This window comes from Heterocephalus glaber, unplaced genomic scaffold, assembly GCF_053883595.1.
Source record: "Heterocephalus glaber isolate CG9 unplaced genomic scaffold, H.glaber_assembly_v1.0 deba00001504, whole genome shotgun sequence".
NCBI classification, from domain to species: domain Eukaryota; kingdom Metazoa; phylum Chordata; class Mammalia; order Rodentia; family Bathyergidae; genus Heterocephalus; species Heterocephalus glaber.
In genome coordinates this window covers 32,792,298-32,816,397 of record NW_028258324.1, presented here as the reverse complement: position 1 = coordinate 32,816,397, position 24,100 = coordinate 32,792,298, and the positions used below count along the sequence as shown (strand labels likewise).

General features: G+C 36.3%; 1 protein-coding gene across 3 annotated transcripts; it reads left to right on the top strand.

Moving 5' to 3' along the window:
- The first annotated feature begins 5,246 nt into the window (after positions 1 to 5,246).
- Positions 5,247 to 23,866, top strand: Slc33a1 (solute carrier family 33 member 1). 3 transcript variants are annotated; one of them, XM_004834497.4, is made up of 7 exons: positions 5,247 to 6,666; positions 13,689 to 13,876; positions 18,014 to 18,198; positions 18,467 to 18,584; positions 21,162 to 21,377; positions 22,035 to 22,229; positions 23,579 to 23,866. In XM_004834497.4, the coding sequence occupies exons 1-6, from the start codon at positions 5,892 to 5,894 to the stop codon at positions 22,200 to 22,202; spliced, it is 1,650 nt and encodes a 549-aa protein (XP_004834554.1). In that variant the 5' UTR covers positions 5,247 to 5,891; the 3' UTR covers positions 22,203 to 22,229; positions 23,579 to 23,866. The 3 variants fall into 3 exon arrangements, with proteins under 3 accessions (XP_004834554.1, XP_021109101.1, XP_021109109.1); XM_021253442.2 differs by having other exon boundaries at positions 22,035 to 23,866; XM_021253450.2 differs by lacking the exon at positions 13,689 to 13,876 and having other exon boundaries at positions 6,341 to 6,666; positions 22,035 to 23,866.
- The last annotated feature ends 234 nt before the right edge of the window (positions 23,867 to 24,100 follow it).

The window sequence follows — 24,100 nt, the reverse complement described above, 5'->3', positions numbered from 1 at the left end:
TATAAATAACTTTCTTTGATACAGCTCATATCTTATTTTTGAGAACTGTATCCACAATCCACATGAAAAAAGATCCTGACCCAGATTCAAAGAGAGGGTTCCAGAACTGGAAATGTGGCACAATGCTTGGAAAATCCAATTCGCTACAGTAATTAGAGAAAGAATGTCAGGCTGGGGAGGTAGCTCAATAATAGAGCAATTGCTTAGCATGTGAGAGGCTTTGGGTTCAATACCAAAAAAAGATCAGTGCCAGATAAGAACTATTCCAGATTGAAGGAAACAAGAGACATGACAGTTGGGTGCAATGCATAGTCCTGCCTGGATTCCATCCTTTTGCTAATTATCATTATCAAAGTTCAGAGATACACAGAATAAAGGAATCCAGGTTAATATTAGCAATAATAATAACTTGATATATAACCATAGTCGACATTATAATAGTAACCTGCAGGATTAGGGGAGTAGGTAACAAATACAACAGATTTGGCAAGTTCAAAGATTTATAATATGCCAGTATCTTTCCATTCGCACCTCCACTTGAGTTGAGCCAGAATTGTCTCATTCCCTTTATGAAAAATTTTCACAAAAAAGTTTAAAACCTGCATATAAATATTTACATATAATTTTCTTAATAATAGAAAAGTTGTCTAAATGGAGAAAATTTTTTATCCTCAGATTAGTTGAAACGGTTCACTGATTCTGTCTGGTGGATTAAAAATATGTCTACAAAGTTTTTGATATGATTCTCCTCAAGAGGTAGAACTTAATTATCCTCCTCTTGAGTGTAGACTGGATTTGATAACTTGCTTCTGATGAATAAAACATGATATGACAGTGTGTAACTTTTGAGAGTGTGTTATAAAAAAAAGCATTGTAATTTTCTCCTGACTCTCTAAGATCATTCACTCTACAGTAATCCAACTGTTATATCACAGAACACGTAAGTAGCTCTCCAGAGAGACCCACATGATGAAGAACTGAGATCTGCCAACAACCACGTGAGTGGGCCACTTTGGAAGTGGATGCACTAGTCCCAGTGAAGTGCTCAGATGACCAAAACGCTGGCTGATGCTGTAACTGCAATCTCATGAACGATACTAAACCAGAAGCATCCAGTAAGCCATTTCTGAGTTCCTGACCAGCAGAAACTGTGAGATAAAATGTTCGTGATTCTAAGGTGCTAAATTTTGGAGTAATATATAACCTTCAAAGATAACAGATATACTCCGGAAGGATTAATTTTTTTAAAAAGCACAGCTAGCTGAGAGTAGTGGCATAAATCTGTAATTCTAGCTGAGGCAGGAGGATCTCAAGTTGGAGCCCAGCCTGGGCACCTTAGCAAGACCTAGCAAAATAAAAAAGGCTACAGATGTAGCTCAGCACTCCCTAGGTTCAATCCCCAGTACCACCAACAAAATAAATAAAATAAAAATAAACATCACACCTAGAAAGTAAGAAAAAAACCTTATAAGCATCAGAGAGAAAGAAAAAGTTACTTTTTTTTTTTTTTTTAGATAGGGTCTCATTGTGTAGTTCAGGCTGGCTGTGAACTCACTATATAGCCCAGGCTGGCCTCAAACTCCCACCCCCAGCCTCCTGAGTGCTGGGATCACAGACGTGTGCCACCAATGCCCAGCAGAAAAAGTTACTTAACAGAAAAAAGAAAAATAAGATTAAAAATTGTTTATTTTATTAGTAATAGAAGTTGCAAGTCCAGTACTACAGCTTCTGGATAAAAAAACATTCAGTTTACCTAAGGCTATAGTTTGGATATGAAATATCCCACAGATGCTCATGTGTTAAAAGATAAGACCTATGGTAAAGAAGCCTTTTAGAGTTAGCCTAGGTTACTGGGCATTTTTTTTAAAACAAGGTTTCACTATGTAGCCCAGTCTGGCCTTGAACTCACTATGTAGCCCAGGTTGCCCTCAAGCTCCAGGCAGTCCTCCTGCCTCAGGCTCCCAAGTGCTGGGATTACAGGTGTGCACCACCATGCCCAGCTTGGGTGTGTACTTTTAAAGAGGGTATGAGACCCTGGCCCCTTCCTGTCTCCCTGATTGTTGGTAACTATGAAGTGAACATCTTCCTCCACTATGCACTCCCCACCACAATGTACTACCTCACACCAGTCCCAAAGCCAATGAACCAAGCAACTAGGGATTCAAACATTTGAAATTGTCAGCCAAAGTAAACCTTCCTCCCTTATAATTGCTTATCTCAGGTATTTTGTCACAGGGATGAAAACTGGCTAACACCTCTATGTACTGTATGAAAAATAATGGAAGAACCTCAGATGATAGTGTATACTAACAGTCCAGCCACTTGAGAAGCTGAGGCAGGAAGATCACTTGAGCCCATGAATTTGAGACCAGCCTGGGCAACATAATCAGATCCTATCTCAAAAAGAAAATACACACGTACAAATAATGGAAGTATAATAATTTCTTGTTATTATAAACCACATAATCATTTAAAATGAAGTAGCATTTAATCATGAGGACATCAAGATCTAGGGAATAACAGTACAAAAAAGGATATTTTACAGTATTTAAATCCAAGTAAATGGAGACCATTGTGAATAAGAGTTTATAATATATTTTTTCTTTTTGCCCCCTTTTTTCATTTTTAAATTTTTTTCTTGGTACATTTTAGATATATATAATGTTAACATTCACCATAGGGAATTTGTACCTGTAATATATCTTGATTCTTTTTTTCTCATACCCCTCCCCTCCCTTCAATCCCTCTTCCCCTCCTTATTTACAAAAGCTTTGTTTTCATTTTTTTTCCTGGTCCCTTCTTTCCTTTTCCTCTCCATCCTCCTTTGTTCCCCTTCTCATTTGAACATTTTCTTCCCATTTCCCAATATCTATTGTACATTTTGGTCCTTATTTACACTTTTGATTTTTCACACCAGAAAAACAATGTGGTGTTTGATTTATTTCACTTAAGAGTATGAAGACTTTGTAATATTTTGTAAAATGAATCTTAAAAGAGGAATAACTTCCATACATGTGGTGTAATCTTAGGACTACTTTCTCAAACATAATCCATCATTCAACAGTCATGTGTTTGTAACTTGTACTTTGCATATTAGTCTTTTTTGCTTCTGTAACAGAATACCTGAGACTGGGTAAACTGTACTAAAGAGAAATGTGCTTGTTCATGGTTTTGGAAGCTGGAAAGTCTAAGACCAAGGAATCAGAGTCTGGCAAGGGCAAGAAGGCTGCATTAACCCACAGTGAGAGGACAAAGAGAGAAAAAGAATATGATGAAGAAGAAGGAAGAGGAACAGGCCGAGGGAAGGAGAAGCAGGGGAGGGATCAAGAGAACCAAACACACCCTTTTACAAGGAACCCAGGCCTGTGATAAAGGCATTAATCTATTAATCCATCCATGGGTAGAACATCCACAGCCTAAACACCCCCAAAAGGTCCCACCACTTAATATGGCTTCAGTGATGATGAAGTTTCCAACACATGCTTTTTGATGGATATACTCAAACTATAGCATATATATTCTTTTTTTTTTTGGTACCGGGGGTCGAACTTGGGTCCTTGCGCTTGCGCAGCAGGGGACGAAACCCCTGAGCTAAATCCCCAGCCCAGCACATATATTCTTATGAAAAAAATTCGGGGGGTGCAATTCACAGACTTTGGAATCCTACAAATGGAACTTCTTTTAAGAACTACTGATAGCCAGGCAAGGTGGCACATGCCTATAATCCCAGCTCTTAGGAGGCTGAGGCAGCAGGATTGCCTCCAGTTCAAGGCCAGCTTGGCCAACACTGTCTCAATAAATAAATAAATAAATAAATAAATAAATAAATAAATAAAACTACTGATAGGCAATTCATGATCTGTTAGGTGTTAGATGTTAGATGTGCTAAGTTCATGGTCTCACAACCTTGAGGAATAAAAAGTATCAAACCAAAGGAGGAAATTAGGACAGTTTTTTTTTCATTGAGTTTATTGGTACATTTTAGGTATACAATACAGTTACATTCATCATTGGGATCTTGTACCTTTACATGATGTACCTTGGTTCTTATTTTTCCCCATTCCCCTGCTCTCCCTTCAGCCCCTCCACCCTTCCCTATTTACAAAGTCTTTGTTTCCACTTTTTCCTTTTCTCATATTTTTTTTTCTTTTCCCTTCTTTCCTTTCTCCCACTTCCCCTACTCCTTTAGACCTGTTCTCCCTATTTCAATTATCAGTTATACATTTCAATCCTTATTTACACTTTTAGTTTTTCACACCAGAGAAACTATTCAGTATTTACACATTTGGATTAGGACAGTTTTATAGGAAATGAGGGTAGTTTGATGCAACAATAAAAGTGTGGTACATACCACAATGGGCTAATGCTTAAAAGGGCAGCAGGGGTTACACACAAATTAGTACATGTAAAAACTGGTGAAATCTAAGTAAGATTAGTGAATAATTTTTCACAGATGTCAACTTTGTGAGTTTGTTGTGTTATAGTTATTTATTCATTTAGATTTTTGAGACAGGGTCTTGCTATGTAGTTCAGGCTGGACTTCAGCTCACGCTGGCCTCGAAATCACTGTGATCCTCCTGCCTCATCCTGCCAAGTGCTGGGACTACAGGTGTGAGCCCCCATACCCAACCTGTTGTAGTATACTCTATTTAACATGTTTACCCTTGAGGGAAGCTTAGTGAAAAGTGCATGAAACTGGTATATTCACAATTTCCTGAGACTCTATAATTATTTCAAAATAAAGAGTTAAGGAAAAAAATCAAACAAGAAATACAAGCTCATTAAATATTTTGTCTTTGAAAAAAATCCATCTACTGACTGTGGATGGCCCTATAATTTGTATTCGTCGCCTTTCATGAGATTATAAGCCCTATTTTCTATGCATCACAATTGAGATTTTGGTTAACTTGTCCAAGGCACAGGTAATGTTAGTTTTAATCTGGAACAATTTAGAAGTTCCTCTCCACTTCTTCCACCACATTGGAAAAACGGACTGCAAAAAAACCTGGCATCTCTTCAGCAGTTGCCTCCTGATGCAAAAACTGCTCAACCTTCAATCCTTTTCTGTGGCCCAGCCTACAAAAGTAGCAGCATCTCACACTTCCCAGCTGAAGCTCAGCCTAACTCTTGTAACTATTAATGCCTCCCACGCTGTGCCTTATTACTCCGCCGCCAGCGCGCAACTTGCGGTCACGTGGCAGGGCCCGCCCAATGGTCAAGGCCCACGCTTGCTAGACCGCCACACGCGCTCACAGAGCCAGAGCTATCTCTGCGCCCTGCTCCGGCCTCACGGTACGCCTGCCTTAAGCCTCCCCGGAGGTCCGGGCCGTCTGGTTTAAGGGTTCCCACCGAGCGTTGTTTTCCAGTTCGGGCACCGGAGCATGTCCTGATTGGCGCGGTAGGGACCCATTTGAGATAGGAACCACTTCCTGAAGCGCGAGGCAGGAAGTTATCTGGTACCTCTGGAGTCCGGTGGAGAAAGTGCTGTCTGCCTCACTGGTGACGGCGAGAGCTGGAGGTGGGTTGGGAGACAGGCCTTTTGGTCGCCCTCCTTCGCTTCTCCCCAGCTAGAAGCCGGTTTTCATCGCAGCACCACGGCCCTGGTGTCCAGTCCTGAGCCTGGCGCGGCTGCCCGGGAGCCTCCTTCAGGTTCCTTGAAGCCGCTCCCAGGGGTACCTACCCAGGCATCACCTAGGCCACCAACCAGGGGACTGGCTCCCTTCAGCACTCTGGAGCGCAGTAAGAAGTGCCCTTATCGCTCCACCCCCTGTCCCCGCTCCTCAGACCACCGAGACCCTGGTCCAGAGCGACTGCCTTGGACCTGGGACTAGAACGGATCCAAAACGCTCAGCCTCGGCCCACCACAGACGGGACTCTGCATTGTCTCTAATATGTCGCCCACCATCTCTCACAAGGACAGCAGTCGGCAACGGCGGCCGGGGACTTTCAACCATTCCCTGGATATGAAGACCGGTCCTCTGCCGCCCGGCAGCTGGGATGACAGTCAGCCGGACTCGGTGGGCGGGGAAGAGGACAGAGAAGCTCTTCTGAGGGATGCTGACCCTGGTGACTTCTTGAAAGCCCCGCGGAGCTGTCGAGCCGAAATAAGCAGCATTTTGCTACTGCTCTTTCTTTACGTGCTCCAGGGCATCCCCTTAGGCCTGGCGGGAAGCATCCCACTTATTTTGCAGAGCAAAAATGTTAGCTATACAGACCAAGCTTTCTTCAGTTTTGTCTTTTGGCCCTTCAGTCTCAAATTGCTCTGGGCCCCTTTGGTTGATGCAGTTTACTTCAAGAACTTTGGTCGTCGAAAATCCTGGCTTGTCCCTACACAGTATGTACTAGGACTCTTCATGATATTTTTATCCACTCAAGTGGATCATTTGCTCGGGAATGCCGATGGCAGAACACCTGATGTAGTTGCCCTTACTGTGACATTCTTTTTATTTGAATTCCTAGCCGCAACTCAGGACATCGCTGTGGATGGTTGGGCGTTAACTATGTTATCCCGGGAAAACGTGGGTTATGCTTCCACTTGCAATTCAGTGGGCCAAACAGCAGGCTACTTTTTGGGCAATGTTTTGTTTTTGGCTCTTGAATCTCCCGACTTTTGTAACAAATATTTGCGGTTTCAACCTCAACCCAAGGGAATCGTTACTCTTTCAGGTAGTGTATTTAAGCGATTATGTTATTAGGCTTATTTTACGTTTATGAATTCTTTGAACTTTGAAGGGAAGTTTATTATTTAATTTACTGGAAATCTATGGTTAATGACTCAAGTTTTATTTTCTGTTCCCTTAAAATGGGGTTCCTTGAAGTGTCCGTAAAGTTAGATGACTACATCAGAGCAATCATAATTGATCAGTGCTTTGCAGTAAACAGGGAGGAGCAACAGATAAAATAACCCTTGAGCCTAGGCATCCATGGGTACTTGTGTAATATACAGATGCACTTTTTTAAAAGTCTAGCTCATGTGGCTCACATTTTCCATTTTGTGTTTTGGTGGACTGAGTTTTCTAGCATCTTGCTTTCTGATGCATTCCACCCCTAATTTTGCGCCAGTAGTCCTCATCTAGTCTTTTGGTGAACAGAACAGGGTTAATTCTTGCAGACATTGCTGAGTTGGCTAAGTGACAGGATTCTGAGGGCCTCCTTTGAGTAAGATAAGAGCCCCACCAACAAGGAATGGGGAGATGAATATTTCACAGGAGCCCTGAGTTGCCAGCCATTGACTGCTTGTGGGAGTCAAGCTTCACATTGCAGTTAATTTATGACTTCGTTCTTTGCTGGGTTTTTATTTAGATGGATTTGTTCTTGTGAATAGCTGTTTTAATAACTTGGAATTTGAACTTTGTTCTCTTGGAGATTTTAAAAGCAGCTTACTTTTTAACCACCACCCCGTCTCCCAGTACTGGGGATCAAACCTAGGGCCTTTGCCCTGAGCTACATTCCCAGCCTTTTTAAAAATTTTGAAACAAGGTGTTGCTAAATTCCCCAGATTGGGCTTGAGCTTGTGCTCCTTCTGCCTCAGCCTCCCAGAGTGTTGGGATTTCAAGTGTGCATCACCAAATCTAATTTAATTTAATGTTTATATCTGTAATGGGCTTCCACTTTTGGTTCATACATTTTAGTTAAGAGTTAAAGAGTTCCTGTAATTTTATTCTCCTCTAAATGATTATATGTATCAGATTTATGGTTTTGTGGCACTTACTATTTAGCCAGTAGGGTTGAGTTTTTTGGTTTGTTTGTTTGTGTGATGCTTGGAATTGAATCTGGGGCTCATGCATGCTAGACAATTGCTGTACTATTGGGCTAAGTCTCGAGTCCTAACCAATTGTCGGGAGCAATGCTACATAATTTTAGGGAAAAATCATTTTATTAGGCCTGGTTCTCCTGCCTACAGACCAGCTATGGCATTTCGAGACATGATTCCATTTAGGCCTCCGGTCATAACTGAGACCTCAATGATCCGGTCATGCTGTGATGCTCCAGGGCAAGACCACACCTGCGGGAGACATACTGGGAGGAACCAAATCTTCAACTGCATAGTTCCTCATTGGTCTCGGAATTCCGCACTCCCCAGTCCACTGTTTGTTTCTCCCACGTGCGGCAAGCTGGGGGGCTTTTGTCTTTGCTGTCCAGAGCAGCACTGATCAGGCTCAAAGCTCAGCTTCTTCTCGGTCTCATTTTTTCTGCCTTTCTGTATAATAAGTTAATTTGCCTTGTGCTCCCGTGGCTCGCAGGAGACTAGGACTTACTGCAGAGGTTCTAGTAACGTCCTCTTTCCCTGTTCCCCACAACCAATGATTTTGAGGAATTTGAAGAACACAAAAAGAATCATATGAAGGAAAAATAGTTAAAAAGAGTGAAACATCCAGACAGTACTTAGAAAAACTGAGCATTAAAAAGAGGCATTATTTTTAAAATTCTAAATTTGTGCTGTAATTAACACTGTTTTGCATGTAATAATAGATAAGCAGAGATGGAACATACTGAGTATCTGTGCTGCCGAGGGGCACACAAGATGAATGTACTGAGAAATAACAGTATTTAACATCTAGAAAAGAGTAATCTACATAGCAAATTTAGACCTGGACAGATACAAAGAGATGATAGTCCCTTAAAGACCAAGCTTTGATTATGCTGAGATTGTCTTTTTCATACTTTCAGAAATCCATGACAGTCCTGAATGCAGAAATAGCTTTTTCTGTTCTTACCCACTTTGTTTTTCAAGAATCTCTAGAGGCAAAGAGAGATCTTTTAAGCTGAAAGAAAGGTGAAACTAATCCAGAGGAGCATAAAGATTGGAACATAAAGTTTTGTTACTTGAAAAGATTGTGCATTTCAATTTCTTCATTCTTATATATGAGGAAACTGAGGTCAAAGTAACAAGTTAGAGGTACAGATGTACTTGTAGTTTAGGCTTCCTAACTCCTATATGATGTTTTTCCTACAATTAGTTGGAAATTAGAAAAAAACCTAAAGGAAAACTTGAGACCTGAATATGTGCTGATTGGGCTTGTTGACCAGAGAAATGTAACACTGTGACACCTGATGTCTAAAAAAATACCATCTCACTCTTTAAATGTCTGATTCCCAGAACTGACATGCTAAAAGTTTTTTTGTTTTAATGAATTAATTTTTTGGCAGTATTGGGGATTGAGCCCAGTTCTTTCACACCGAGCAACATCCCCAACCCATTTTCTTATTTCTTATTTTGAGACCAAGTCTCCCTAAGTAGCTGAGTTGTCCAGGCTGGGTTGGAACTTGGGATTGTTCCTGTTTCAGCCTCTTAAGAGTGTTGGGATTACAGAGGTTCACCACTATGCCCAGCTGTTTTAATTTTTTAACCAACCAACGGCATTTATTTACTCATAACTGAATGCCTATATGGTGCTAACCGGGTGATAGGTGTTATAATATATTAAAATATACGAATTTTCTGCTCCCAAAGAACTCATGGATTATTGTAGAAGATTTGTAAACCAAAATGACTCAGTGGGTGGATGGTTAATGTGAGTCAATAGAGTTGGTGCAAGACTGTAGAAGTTGGAGGGCATAATGATGACCCAAGAAACCCATGCCCCCCTGAAGGCAAGGAGTTTCAGTGCAGTAAATTGTTTTGTGGCAGTAGGATTTCAGAATTGTTAGGCCATGTTCAGGAAAAGCTGGAAATTCCCTGGTAGTTGAAACTTCTCTAGTAGCAGTAGTAACAATGATTAGAAGAAGCAATTGAGAGAGGGACCAGCATATTGGAATGTAGAAGAAGGGTAGCCAGACACCAGAGAAGAAGAGAGGCGGATATTAGCGTTGATAGGTTTTTTTGGTAGACATGCACATGTAGGAATCAGAGGAAGAAAGTATGTAACTTTGAAAAAGCAAATGCTGTAAGTATGAATCTAATCAAACTTGTGATGTTAATAAAATAACAGCTACTTTAAAGATGTTTCTGCTTTGAACTAGAAAAAAAGTAGGACTATTAATTCCTACTTAGTGACAGTTGCTTTGCTTTCAGAAACAGTTCTCATTTGTGTATTTTATACAACTAGAAATACTTGTTACAGAATTTCAGCATGCTAATTGGCCCACTATTAGATAAACCATTTCTTCTTAGGCTATAATACATCCTTTAGTATTCATCTGTGGCCTTGAAATACTACCTTATGTTCTCAGAATGACAAAAGTAAGGGATAGAGGACAGATCTGTACTTGCTTCGGCTGTGTGTAGGAGAAGTCAAATGAGGATAAATGAACATATCAGAGTTTTGGGGATGTGGTAGAACTGTATCCTGATTGTAATTATTTGAAACCTATGCATGTTTTCAAATTCATACTACAGTACACAAAAAATTTCAATTTTACTGTATAAGTATTTAAAGTAAAATTTATTTTTTAAAAATTAAAAAAAAACTATCCATTACCTCAGAAGTTAATTTGTAGGTAAATATTACTCAAAGTATATGGTATGAAATCTTTGAGTTTAGCTTCTTTTTTGCCTTCAGTGGAACCAGTAAACAAATCTGGTGACTCTTACATATCAATATAGAAAAACAGCAAATTTGAACTTATTTTTAAATGTTGGGGCCCTAGTAGTAAAATGAGATAAGTGGAAGAACACTGGGGTTAGTAGATTCAGGGGGAATTATATATGGAAGACCTGAGACCCATACCCCAGAAGGAAAGTCTTAAAGCCTTTTTTCTTTTTAAATACAGAACAAAGGATAAGTGTAGTATTTTTGTTTTGTTTAGTTTAGTTTGGTTATGTGAAGGACTGAGGAAATGCTTTTGTTTGGAAAGTCTATTTACAAAATACACTAAACTTAAAATCCACTTATTTCACATATTTTAATCTGAATTTCACTATTGAGACTTATTTCAAGGCCAATTGTACTAGCTTTTACTACATAAATATATCAATGAAAAAACCATAGAGTCTCACTAATTTCAAGCAGTATCCTATTTTAATTGTTCATGTGTTCCTAAAAACTATAACTTAATTTGAGAAGGCAAAATAGACTTACCTAATACAAAGGGCCATTCTGATCCTGGAAAATTAAAAATGTAAAATATAAAATCCTTGTTTTACTCTTTTAGCCACAATTACGAATAAATCTTGAATATAATATATGCTTTTTAATTTCATTCAACTGGTGACCCAGTGCCAGACACATGATACTACTGTTTCAGGTTTTTTTTACCGTGAAATTGAGAGCCTTGAATTCGATGGTGGGTATCCGAAGTTTCTTCAGGTTCTAACTGTTAAGTAGAGAGCTGTGCCAAAAAGAAGAAAGTGAAAGGAAAGCCAGACATTTATTTAGAACAGAAACTTACCCTTTTGTTTTCCCCACACCTCAATTCTCAACTAAGCTAAAGTTAGTTTTCTTACTGTAAACTACAATTATTTCTTTACTGTAAGAGAGAGCTAGCAGGAGAGAGAACCCAGTCTCACCCAAAGACAGTTGTAACAGAGTGGGCCTTAATGTTCCCACCTCTTCTGACAGTGGAAGAGAGTGACACAAAGGGTCTGAGGGCTTTAAGTCTAATGTTTTATCATAAACATCCTTGGAAATGTTACCTTCTCTACAATGCATTTATTGGTATTAAAATATTTCCCTATAAGTTAATAGATACAATGGATGTATAAAATTCGTTTATCCTATGGATTTGTGTACCCTTCAGGATACCACCAATGGGGAGATAGATGGAGGTGAGAAGGGGGAGTATATAGGTAGCCAGTTTAAAGAGGTATAATCAAATATCTATGTATCACACCTTATTGTTGGAACTAAAATATATTCCCTTTTTCTCAGGGGTTTCTGGATGATGGAAAAGAATACCTACTTGGTCTGGGTATATCTGAGCATCTAGGAAATATCATGGGAAATATTCCTGCTTTAAAACTAGACCCAGGGGCCGGGGATTTAGCTCAGTGGTTCTGCTGCCTGCCTCGCAAGCACAAGGTCCTGAGTTTGATCCCTGGTACCAAAAAAAAAAAAAAGAACCTATCTACAAAAAAAAAAAAACAACAAAAAAAAAACTAGACCTGAGTTTGAATCCCACATCTAGCACTTTCTGGTTTGTGATCTTGTTTATGTGTGAAGTAGGGATAATAATGCCTGTCTTTGTAATTTCTTTCTTTTTAAGACAGGATCTTGCTATGTAGTCCAGGCTGGCCTTGAACTCACTGTGTAGTTCAGGCTTGCCTCAAACTCAGAGAAATTTGCTCCCTCAGCCTCCCTAGTGCTGGGATTATAGGCATGTGCCACCAAGCCCAGCTTTGTGAGTAATTTTTGAGAGTTAAATGAGATTACCAGAATTTTCGAATGAAAGCTTTGGCTCTGGGGTCCCAAGGAATTTCTGCTACCTCCCAAAACACCAATCAAGGAGGGCCAGGGATTTAGCTCAGTGGTTCTGCTGCCTGCCTCATAAGCACAAGGTCCCGAGTTCGATCCCCCATACCAAAAAAACACAAAAAACAAACACCAATTCAGGAGACCTGTGATGCTAGACATCAGGAAAGGAGCTTTAATCAACATGACCATGTTGACAAGGATAGATAAAGAGGCTCAAGATATGTCTTTGAAGTCAGGCAAGGTGAGAAATGATATATGTAAAATATGTTGCATGTTTATGGCTCATGGTATGCACTGAATTAATAGTGCCTCTAGCCAGGCACAGTGCTGCTGTAACCTTATCTAACTCAGCATGTTGAAGCAGGAGAATCACGAGTTCAAGGCCAGCCAGGATAACTAGCAAGACCCTGGCTCCAAAACAAAACAAATTTTTAAAAATAGAGAGGTTTATAAATAAATAAAAATTTTAAAATGGAGAGGAGCTGAGGATGTAAGTGAGTGGTAGAGTGCTTGCCTAGCATACTTGAAGCCCTGAGTTCAGTTCTCAGTACCAAAAGAAACATTAAACTAATGAAAAAATAAAATAATGCTTCTATTTTTACTGTTATTTTTAAGCAGACTGTTTAACAGACTCTCAGACTATTATTCACCACTAAATTTGTCCAAAGGTAATAATAGCTCATGGTCCACCTATCTTTCACTGAAACTGCCCGTAAGTATTCTTGTGTCCTCATTCTATACCTACACAATTTTGTATGAAGAAATTGCTTCCCTATCATAGTATTGAAAAGAGAAGGTTATGCTTAAAAAGATTAAAAGCATTAGAAAATTTTAAAAGAGGAAATCTGTAAATAATCATCTGTTTATGGTCTGGCTTGTCATAACTGAATTGGTACGGGTATTTAAGTGTAACTAGTGGATATTATGAGATATGAAACCATGCCTCACCCCTAGCACTTTCCTTGAATAAAATGACACAATAGGCTTTTGTTTCATTCAACTCAGTTATATACTAAATGTCTGTAATCCTTTTTTTTCTTGTTAAGTGCCACTGTGTATTTTGTCTCTATCCAATGTATATTTAAGAGTTTAGGACTCTTATTTATCTATTATCTCTAGATTGGTGCCTTGAGCAAAATAAATAGGCATCTAAAAGGGTTTTTTTTTGTTCCGGGGATCGAACTCGGGTCCTTGCGCTTGCTAGGCAGGCGGTGGAACCACTAAGCTAAATCCCTGTTTTAAGTTGAGAAAAAGTTTTATACAGAATTGTTTAGCATTAATGAAGTTATGTCATTTCAAAAGTTATTTATAGATTTAAAATACTCTTAATTTCAGATTTTCTTTTTTTCTGGGGAACTGTATTTTTAATAACAACAACTTTAGTCGCCCTTCTGAAAAAAGAAAACAAAGAAGTATCAGTAAAAGAAGAAACACAAGGGATCACAGATACTTATAAGCTGCTTTTTACAATTATAAAAATGCCAGCAGTTCTGACATTTTGCCTTCTGATTCTAACGTCAAAGGTAAGAAATTTATAAAGCAAATTTACCATTCTAATGATCAGTATCATAGACTACATTCAATGACTTTTCATATCATAAGTTCCTTTTGTACTATCATTAGAATTTAACAATGAAAAACAATATTTTCTGTTTGTTAAATGTATTTTAAAAGATATATCAGAACAATTTCAGAGTAAGCTAAATGTCTTGGGATCTTGAAAAGAATTATGTCAATATGTGAAGAACTGCTAATAACTAAAATTGTAATTAACAATATTAATACTTGGAATGGAAATGAATGCCTTGAAAAAGTAATAGTTCTCCAGTGTTATAATGAATATACCTTTAATGTTGGGGTAGTAAAATTACTTACTGAGAATAAAGTTTACAGAGATATAGAAGTGTATCAGTATTAGAAGTCTATTTAAAAATCCATTGAATTTGGGCTTTTGAGACAGGGTCTTGCTGTGTACCACCAGCTGGCCTTGAACTTAGTATGTAGCCCAGGCTGGCCTCAAACTTTCTGTGATCCTCAGCTTCCTAATATTTTTTTAAATAGATAAAGGAAACAAGATAAAATGGGATTACAGTGCTAGTGACTTTTATTCTGTATTAAAATGTTTCATAGTTCTAAAATGCTTGTGTGTGGCAGGCGGCGGGGGCGGTTACTGGAGATTGAGCCCAGGGCCTTCACGCTGAGCTACATCCCCAGACTTCTTTTTATTATTTTGAGACAGGTTCTCACTGAATGGCTAAGTTGCCCAGGCTGGGCTCAAGCATGATCCCCTTGCTTCACCTTCCCAGAGTGCTGGGATTCCACATGTGCACCACCATGCCCGGCTAGTTCTAAAACATTTTTAAGGGATTATAGAAAGAGAAAGATAAGTATATTTTGTTACAGTGAGCTGTTGCTACTCTTGGAATTAATATTCCTAAAATCTAGAAATTTATAGGATTTTCATTTCATATATTTAAACCTATCTACATAAACACTTTATTAGCTATCTTTTGATAGCTTCAGAGGAAACATAGCTTCATTGTTTTCATTTTGAATAATCTTTTTCCTCCTCTTTAATGATAGGGAAGGAAAATTTGCAAATGCTGAACAGTTCAAGGAAGATAATATTATCTCTAGGGCTGGGGATTTAGCTCGGTGATATTGCCACCTGCCTCACAAGCGCAAGGTCCTGAGTTCGATCCCCGGTACCAAAAAAAAAAAAAATATTATCCCATTATATCATTTAGAACCAAACATCATCAGCATTCCAGGCTGGCCTTATACTCACTATTGTAGCCCAGGCTGGCCTAAAACTCGTGATGATCCTCCTGCCTCAGCCTTCTATGTGCGGGGATTACAGGCCTCTGCCACCCCACCTGACTGAAAGCATACTTTGTAATAGCAACATAATAGTCACAGTGATGTAAATTTGCCGTAATCTACTCCAGCATTTTTCTGTTGTATATTTAGTTTGCTTATGCTTTTAATTATGAAAACGCACTAGTAAACATTTTCATGCATAAGCCTTTATTTGATATTCTGAATATTTTTCAGTAGATTCTTAAATGGGAAATTAGTGGGTCAGTGAATATGACTACTGAATTGCTTTTTAAAAGGTTGTACTAATTTATACTACCCCAGCAGTGTATAAAGAGGTACCTCAGTTACAGACGTGATAATCCTATGTTGTCCTTTTAAAGTTAACCTTCCCCAGAATGACATTTCTCATAATTTTCAATACTATAAATTAATTTTCTTTGCCTTTAAGTTTTATATAGATTGACTGTGCAATGTGTATTCTTTGTGTAATTTACTCATTGTTATTTATAGCAATAGTTTGTTCATTTTGTTGCTCTATAATATTCTACTGTATGAATATGCCACTATCCATTCTGCCAACAAATGTTTAGAAGTATTATGAAAGTGCTTCTATAATATTCACGTACATGACTTTTGTTGGACATAATTATATGTTTCTGATGGTTAAATACATAGGAGTGGAATTACTGGGCTACAGGAAATACATAGAAATTATTGCCAGTTTTCCAAAGCTATTGGAATCTTCTGTACTTTCAGCAGTGTGAGTTGATTCCACTATATCCTTGAAAACATATACCATCTTTTACATGTCAGCCTTGCTGATGGGTGTGTAGTGGCATCTTGTTAATGGTTATGATTTACATTCTTCCTGATGATTAAAGAAATGTGAACATCTTTTCATATTATTATTGGGCATTTGAATATTCAGTGTTGCCTTTTTATATTTGTAAAAAAATTAACATATTTTGGAAATAAATGTTTTGATATGCATATTAAAAATATCTCCTAGCATACAAATTTTAAAGAATGGTAAGGTCTTTCAATATCTCATTTTTATGAAGAGAATAGATAAAATGTAAATGAAATTCTTTGCTGGCTATACTGAAATATCCTTGACCTTTAATATTTTTTAGTGAAATATACTCTTTGGTACCATTCCAAGAAGTTAAAACATACACTATCTATAATTTATTTTTAAATATATATATAACTTTTTACTCATTGAAAATTTACTAGTAGAAAGAACTTCCATATATCCTTTATCCAGATTTTCTTTTTTCTTTTTTTTTTTTCGGTACTGGGGATCAAACTCAGGACCTTGCACTTTCAAGGCAGGGGCGGTGCCACTAAGCTAAATTCGCAGCCCTCAGATTTTTAAATTGTTACCATTTAGCTCTACTTTCTTTTAAAAAATTTTTTTTAATCTACTTTCTTTATTCTGTAGGTTTTCTCTTTTCTATATGTGTATCACATATTTCTTCTGAAATATAATTTACACATTCATCCATTAAAACTTAAGTATTTCCTATGAACAAAACTTTTAAGAAGAATTTGGAAATGTAAGACTGGTATACTATCTATTCACAGCCTTATCAAAGTTTTACCAGTTGTGTCAATAACAGCCTTTATAACTTTGTTTCCTGGCCAGGGATCTAATCCAGGATCACACATTGCATTTGGTTGGTATGAGCCTTTCTTTGTTCTTCATAACCTCAACGTTGTTTAAGAATTCATTCCAGTTTTGGGGCTAGATATATAGCTCAGTATTAGTGCTTGGCTAGTAGCATGCAGCAGGTCCAGACTTTGGGGCGGGGGGAAGAAGGAGAGGGAGGGGGAGGGGGAGGGGGAGAAGCAGAACAAACAAAAAGCCTCCAAAAGAATACATAAGTAATTTTTCTGTAGAATGGCTTTCCATTTACATTGTTTCCCTGTTTCTTCATGCTTGGGTTCAGGTTATGCATATATGGCAGGCATATCACTGAAGTAATATTTTGATATCTTAAGGGAATTATAGAAGGAAACACACCATGCCCCTCTATTCCCTTAATTATTGTTTTTGACTTTGTTCACTTTGTTAATTCATTGGAAAGATAGTTTTACCTTTTGAAATTAAAAACTAATTTGGGCTGGGCTTAGAACTCTGTAGTAGAGTGGTTCCCTAGCATATTCTTGGCCCTGGGTTTGATCACTAGCACTACAAAACAAAAGACAACATCCAAAAAAAACCTCACTAATTTATGAGTAGATACTTTGAGACTACCTAAGTATCTCATTTATTTCAAGCTTTTACCCACTACTTCTGTCATCCTTATTCTTTTTATTGTTTGTAAAAATTGATCTAATTATAGTGTTTCCTCTTCTTCATTTTATTCAACCTCTGCAATGTTTTCCTAGTATTACTTTCAAAACATCACATGACCTTCGGAAATTTTATTATGATCTGTCAGAAATTATCAAAAACATATATATATATATATATATATATATATAGTGCTTCATTTAACCAGAATTATTTAAGGTTAGTTAAATGCTTTTAAACTTAAAATCAATTAGTGTGAATTTTTGACACTGTTTATTATAACAGATTGGACTTTTCTGAAGTGAAAATTTACTTGTAATTAGTTCATGTGCAGTAAATAGAGGTAGTGTTGTTTTCTCTAAATATCATTAGTTAAGACAGGGCAAAATGTGCCTTCTGTAATTTGATTGTTTTATCAGATATAGCAGTAACTGTCATGAGTCAAGAGGGAAATTGATGGTTCTTGAAGAACTTACATATATTTGTAGGAAAATATTTTGTAAGTCACAAATTAAAATACTTTTTTGTTTTTATATTGCAGATTGGTTTTTCAGCAGCAGATGCAGTAACAGGACTGAAATTGGTAGAAGAGGGAGTACCTAAAGAACATTTAGCTTTACTGGCAGTTCCAATGGTTCCTTTGCAGATAATACTGCCTCTGATTATCAGCAAATATACTGCAGGTCCCCAGCCACTAAACATATTTTACAAAGCCATGCCCTACAGGTAAAAACTAAATAAAACTGTACTAAAGTAAAAAAATTTTTTAAATGAGGAACATTCATCATTATCACTAATATCTGAGTATAGAGTGTATACCGAAAAAGGCTTGAAGAACATCTTTAATGTCAGTGTCATTTATGCGCACTTTTATCTCTTTAACCTCCTAATAGGTTGTAGGTACAGGCTTCTTTTATATGATTGGCACACAGGTTTCTGTTTTGTTGTCATTTAACCTAAAATCGAAATTAATACAATCCTCCTTTTTCTATAGATTGTTGTTTGGATTAGAATATGCCCTGCTAGTTTGGTGGACTCCTAAAGTAGAGCACCAAGGAGGATTCCCTATATATTACTATATTGTAGTGCTGCTGAGTTATGCCTTACATCAGGTAAGCTTGCCATGACTTTCACGGGAGGTAAATTGTTCTGTGGCAAAGAAGAAATTTTTCTACAGCTGCCTTCAAATAATGATAATAAATTTTAACATTGAAACATGACTGTGACACTGAGAAAATTATTTGATGATTAATTTTAAGCCTTCTGGCTTTTGATTTCATGAGTTCTGTTTATGGAATTTATTAAAATTTTTTCCTTCAACAAGAATTTGTTACATATTAGAATTGATTTCAAAGCCAACTAATTTTACTGTTGCTAAGTATCCCTATCTTTAGATCTGGGTTCTTTTTCAATTTCTAATATCTTTTCTTCCTGAAAGTATTGAGAAATAATGTTGGCTACTGAATTAAAGATCCCAGGTTTTGGTTTAGATTCTGTACTGAAAGTTACAACTTAGTGTTTCTAATTTTGGAAGCTGCTTTTTCTGTGTTCCTGTTTGTAACCCCTGAAAGAAGTGATCTTACTTTTCTTTAGTCTCATTTAAACTCTTATTGCAGAATAAAATTTGTTGTTCTAGATGTAAGTGATGCAAGTAAATGGCAGAAGCCCAGCAGTGACTTTTGACACTTAATTGCATTTATTTCTAATATGTATTTCACTTTGGGTTTTTCTACCAGAACTATGTAAGCCCTTTAAAAGTTATATTTACTTCTTACTTAGTTCTTAACTTAAAATATGGCTAACAGTTATTCTCAATTTTTTTTTGCATACAGTTAAATAATAATCCATAGTAGATGTTTGACTATACCATATATTTTTAAAATCGAGGGCTGGGGATTTAGCTCAGTGGTTCCGCCGCCTGCCTCACAAGCGCAAGGTCCCGAGTTTGATCCCTGGTACCAAAAAAAAAAAAAAAATCAAGGCCAGGATATTAAAAAGTTTTTGTTTTGCTCACTGTTAGTGCTAGCCACATAATAAAAGTTAAAAGAAGTATGTTCAGTCAATTTTTCACTTTTTTAGGAAAGAAAAACTAGATTCTTACAGTCCAAAAAGTATTTGGCTTTAGATTTCATTAGAGAATTTTCCAAAATGTAATCAGAAATTTAAAAAACTAAACGCTTTATGAGAAAAGGTTATATGGCCAACTAGATTTGAGAAATGATATATTATGTAACTTCTTGGTAAGTAGCACTTTAATCATTGCTTTGAAAAAATATTAGGGAAACACCAATTTCATGCTACAAACTATTCTGAGTATGAACATATAACTGAATTAAGATGTGTTATGTATATATACCAAGTCCTTCTGAGGAATGTGGTCATTTTGTACTCCAAACATGTACTAATAAAAAAAATAAAGATTGAAAAAATAATTTTCTGAGACAAAGTACCACACACTTTATAAAATATAAAATATGTGAGGGCCGGGGATTTAGCTCAGTGGTTCTGGCGCCTGCCTCGCAAGCACAAGGTCCTGAGTTCGATCCCCGGTGCCAAAAAAATAAATAAATAAAATAAAATATGTGGTATTCTATAAAAATAAGATAACTGAATAAATTGTGCCATAATCCTTGCTCTCTTAAGGAATTTATGTCCTAAAAATTGTCAGAAAAAAGAAACTTTTTAAATTTTGTGTAACTTTGTATCTCCCTGTCTTATTTGACTTTGGCACTCCTTTTCTGTGAACAACTCATGGGACAGTGCTTAAAGGAGTACTGTTGTAGTTTGTTTCCATCTTTGTAAGTAGAAAATTAATTTTTGCCTCTTAAACAATTTTTTCTTTTTCTTCTTTTTTCAGTACTAGGGACTGAACCCAGGGTGTCTGCACTGAGCTAAATCTCCACCTTTTTTTGAGACAGGTTCTTGAATTGTAAGCCCCCTGTCTCAGCCTTCCAGATTTCTGGGATTACTCAAAGGTGCCACAATACCCAGCTACTTTTTGCCTCTTAAAGAAGGTTTTTCTTAGGCTGAGAATGTAGCTGAGCGGTAGAGCTCTTGCCTAGGATGCAAGAGACCACGGTATTCCTTTGTCACATGAAGTTTGAAGTGTTATTTGTCTTCTGTATATATAGGAGAAAAAAATGTATTCACATCCTTGAGTGTTTACATATATAATACATATATAAATACATATATATACACAATATATGTATATATGTAGCTGCAATACAAATATCAGGCTTTGCTTTTTGTTGTTTGCATCCTTCAGTGCCACCTTACCTGCCTCTTTCTGTTGAACATTCTTTGACTGCTCATGGTAGAATTATTATGATACTTAATGCATTTTATCATAAGTATTTATTCCCTATTTTCCTGGCTTATAATAAATTTTTCAGAAGCACAGACAGACGTTTCGTATTCATCTTTGTATTGACATGAACTTAAAGCCTTACTTTTAGTATTGAGTTCAGTAACAATCTTAAAAATTAATCTCTCATTTATGATTTTGATGTTCTTGATTTATGTCATAGTTTTGTAAGTCTATCATAGCAATTGAATATGTAGCCTAGAGGTAGAGCACTTGCTTAGCACGTATGAAACCCTGAGTTCAGTCCTCAGTACCAAAAGAAAAACCAACCAAATAAAAAATGATCTAATCATACTAAAGATATTTTACATTTTTTCTGTAGGTTACGTTATACAGCATGTATGTTTCCATAATGGCTTTCAATGCAAAGGTTAGTGATCCACTTATTGGAGGAACATATATGACTCTTTTAAATACTGTGTCCAATCTGGGAGGAAACTGGCCATCTACAGTTGCTCTTTGGCTGGTGGATCCCCTCACAGTGAAAGAGTGTGTAGGGGCATCAAACCAGAATTGTCGATCAATTGATGCTATTGAGGTAAGCATGCTTTAATTTTACATAATATTAAGTAAATATTGATACTAATTTCTTTGTTTGCCTCTAGAAATACTGTATCTTATTTAAAAATCATATTTGTTCATAGTTTCTAGTATAAAACTGTATGAACACCCCCTTCCCCATCATAATTATGGGTTATAACATTTTCATATCAGCAAAACTAGCTCACCTAAAGGTGCATCTCAGCAAAGGCCAGGATCATTGTCCTACACATTAGGTGCTGAATACATGCATAAATAAAGGCTAAGTTTTATAAGGATAGAAAAGGGAAAATTCCAGTGGCTATTCATATTGTAGCTAAAAAGACTGGTGAGTGTTTTGTGGATAAATTATTTCAAAATGTCATTAGTTACTTCTAGAGAGTTCCTTGGAAATTTCTTCACATTTCCAAATATGAAAAGCTGCATTTTGAAAATGAATATTGTTTACATCAAAAGTTCAAAATTGCTTTTAATCCTATTAGTAGTATTGAAGATTAAGATACATTAAAATATTTTGTCATTGGAGTGAGTGAAGTATTGAAATATTTTAACACATTTTTTTGATTAAGCCTTTAAATTACCAAATAGAAACATTAATTTCTGAATAGTGTCATTTTGAAATTGTGAAATATTCATTATATTTTTATTTTTACAGCTTTGCAAAAAACTTGGTGGCTCTTGTGTTACAGCACTGGATGGTTATTATGTGGAATCGATTATTTGTGTTTTTATTGGATTTTGTTGGTGGTTCTTTCTTGGACCAAAATTTAAAAAGTTACAGGATGAAGGACCATCTTCGTGGAAGTGCAAAAGGAGCAATTAATGCATAGACTGTTGGATGTTCTAGAAGGTAATTATAGGTTGGTTTTAATTGAGAGAGCTATGGTAATCCGTGCACAGGAATATAAAATATTATTTTAAACAAGGAAATTATTAAGATAAAATGCCAAATGGTTGAAAAATAGAACCTCTTGGTATGTTTCATCAAATTTTTCTTTTGCTTTGTTAATGTATTTAAAGTTTACTTAAGGTCAGGAAATTTGTTCTCAAACAGCTTTTCTAGCCTTGTTATTTGATTTATGTCTTTGTAATTTACTGACCAAAGCATGTTTTAAGCTGCAGTGTGTAGTAGTCATGGGTGGTAACCATGCAGTCAAATATTGTTACCAATACCTATCATTGAACTATTTAAAATTTCGGTATGGTATATTAAATGAAAGAGAGCTTGATATTCAGGAAGTAACTACAACTAATCTGAATTTATTGGCAGTTAAAAGTCTTTTTTTTGACTTGTAAATTGGTTAAATTTCATGTGGAATTTGCTGAGAAGAGACTATAGACTACTGAAACATCATTTAGTTGATTTCTGAGCATAACCACAGTGTACAAATGAATCTGTATGAAAAAGACTATTTTAAATGTATTTCCTGCTTTTGTAAAGCATTAAAGATTTATAAGAAGATAATTCAAACTATTTTTTATAAAATGAAAGCTACAATTTTTTAATTTATTGATTTCTTCCACCCCATATCCTTTTTTGGAAGCTACTTTGGTTCTTTGTTAACTTTTACCCTAATGGTTATGTATTTTTTCGGTCACAAGGGCTTCATGTTAGACAGCTAATGAGGGGATCAAATTTAGTGTTGTATGTATGTTCATGGCAAAGTTTTGAAAATAAAAATTAAATGTCATTCCTCAAGTCGTTTTTTTTTATTACCAAGAAAAATATTACAGCTTTCCAATTAAGTAAAATTGAAATGAGTAATACCATAATTTAAATAAATATTTTAAAGAAAGAGAGGGAGAGATATTTTGTGCCTTTGACAAACTAAATCATGTGGTAGGAGAATGTTTCTTAAGCACTTTATTAATAAAAATGATCTCATAATACTTTATGCCAAATCAAGTACAGTACTGTATCTTTTCTATTTACTAAAACACAACGTTTTGTTTGTAAACTATGCTTTCCAGTACAAAAATTGTATTCCAGGAGTGTCAGTTTTTGAGTATATTAGCAATTTTCAACATATTTACACCCAGTATGCTCTTGGCATATTTTGTGTTAAGTATTACTCTGACTCTTTAGAAATTATGTAAATTCTTTAAAAGTTAGGGGAAAAAGAATCAGTTACGAGGTTTAGTTCATTTTATCTTTGTGGGAAAATATATACTAACTTCTGATTTTATTTTATAACATAGGTTGAATTTTAGAACAGGGTTTTTATAAGTAATGGAGAATAAATTGGGTGGGAGAAGATGGCACACAGCATCTGAAGGAAGATAGGGGCAGTGGCCTCTAGAACACATGCATTACCTGTGTTAGGTATGGAAGTCAGATTGTGAAGAATCACCTGGAAAAATACTCATCCTAGAGACAAGGAGGCTACACCAAACCATAGACTACGGTACTCTGTCACATGATTTTCCATTATCATGTATTATAATCAAAATGTTTACTTGAATAAAGAAAAACCTACTTAACCCTCACATGTGGAATGTATTCTGATTTTCTAAGAAGCTCAGATTGCCATAATTGCCTTTTATTTCTTCACATTCATATTCTTTCAATTCAAACATGTTTTCAAACACAGTTTAGGTCTATATGTTTTTAGTGACTTTAAAGTTTTAAAATATATGTAAGCCTTTAACTCTAAGGAGAAAGTCATTAATTTGTTCTAGAAATGAACAAGAAATTATTTTGAAGTAATGTTTTGTTAATTT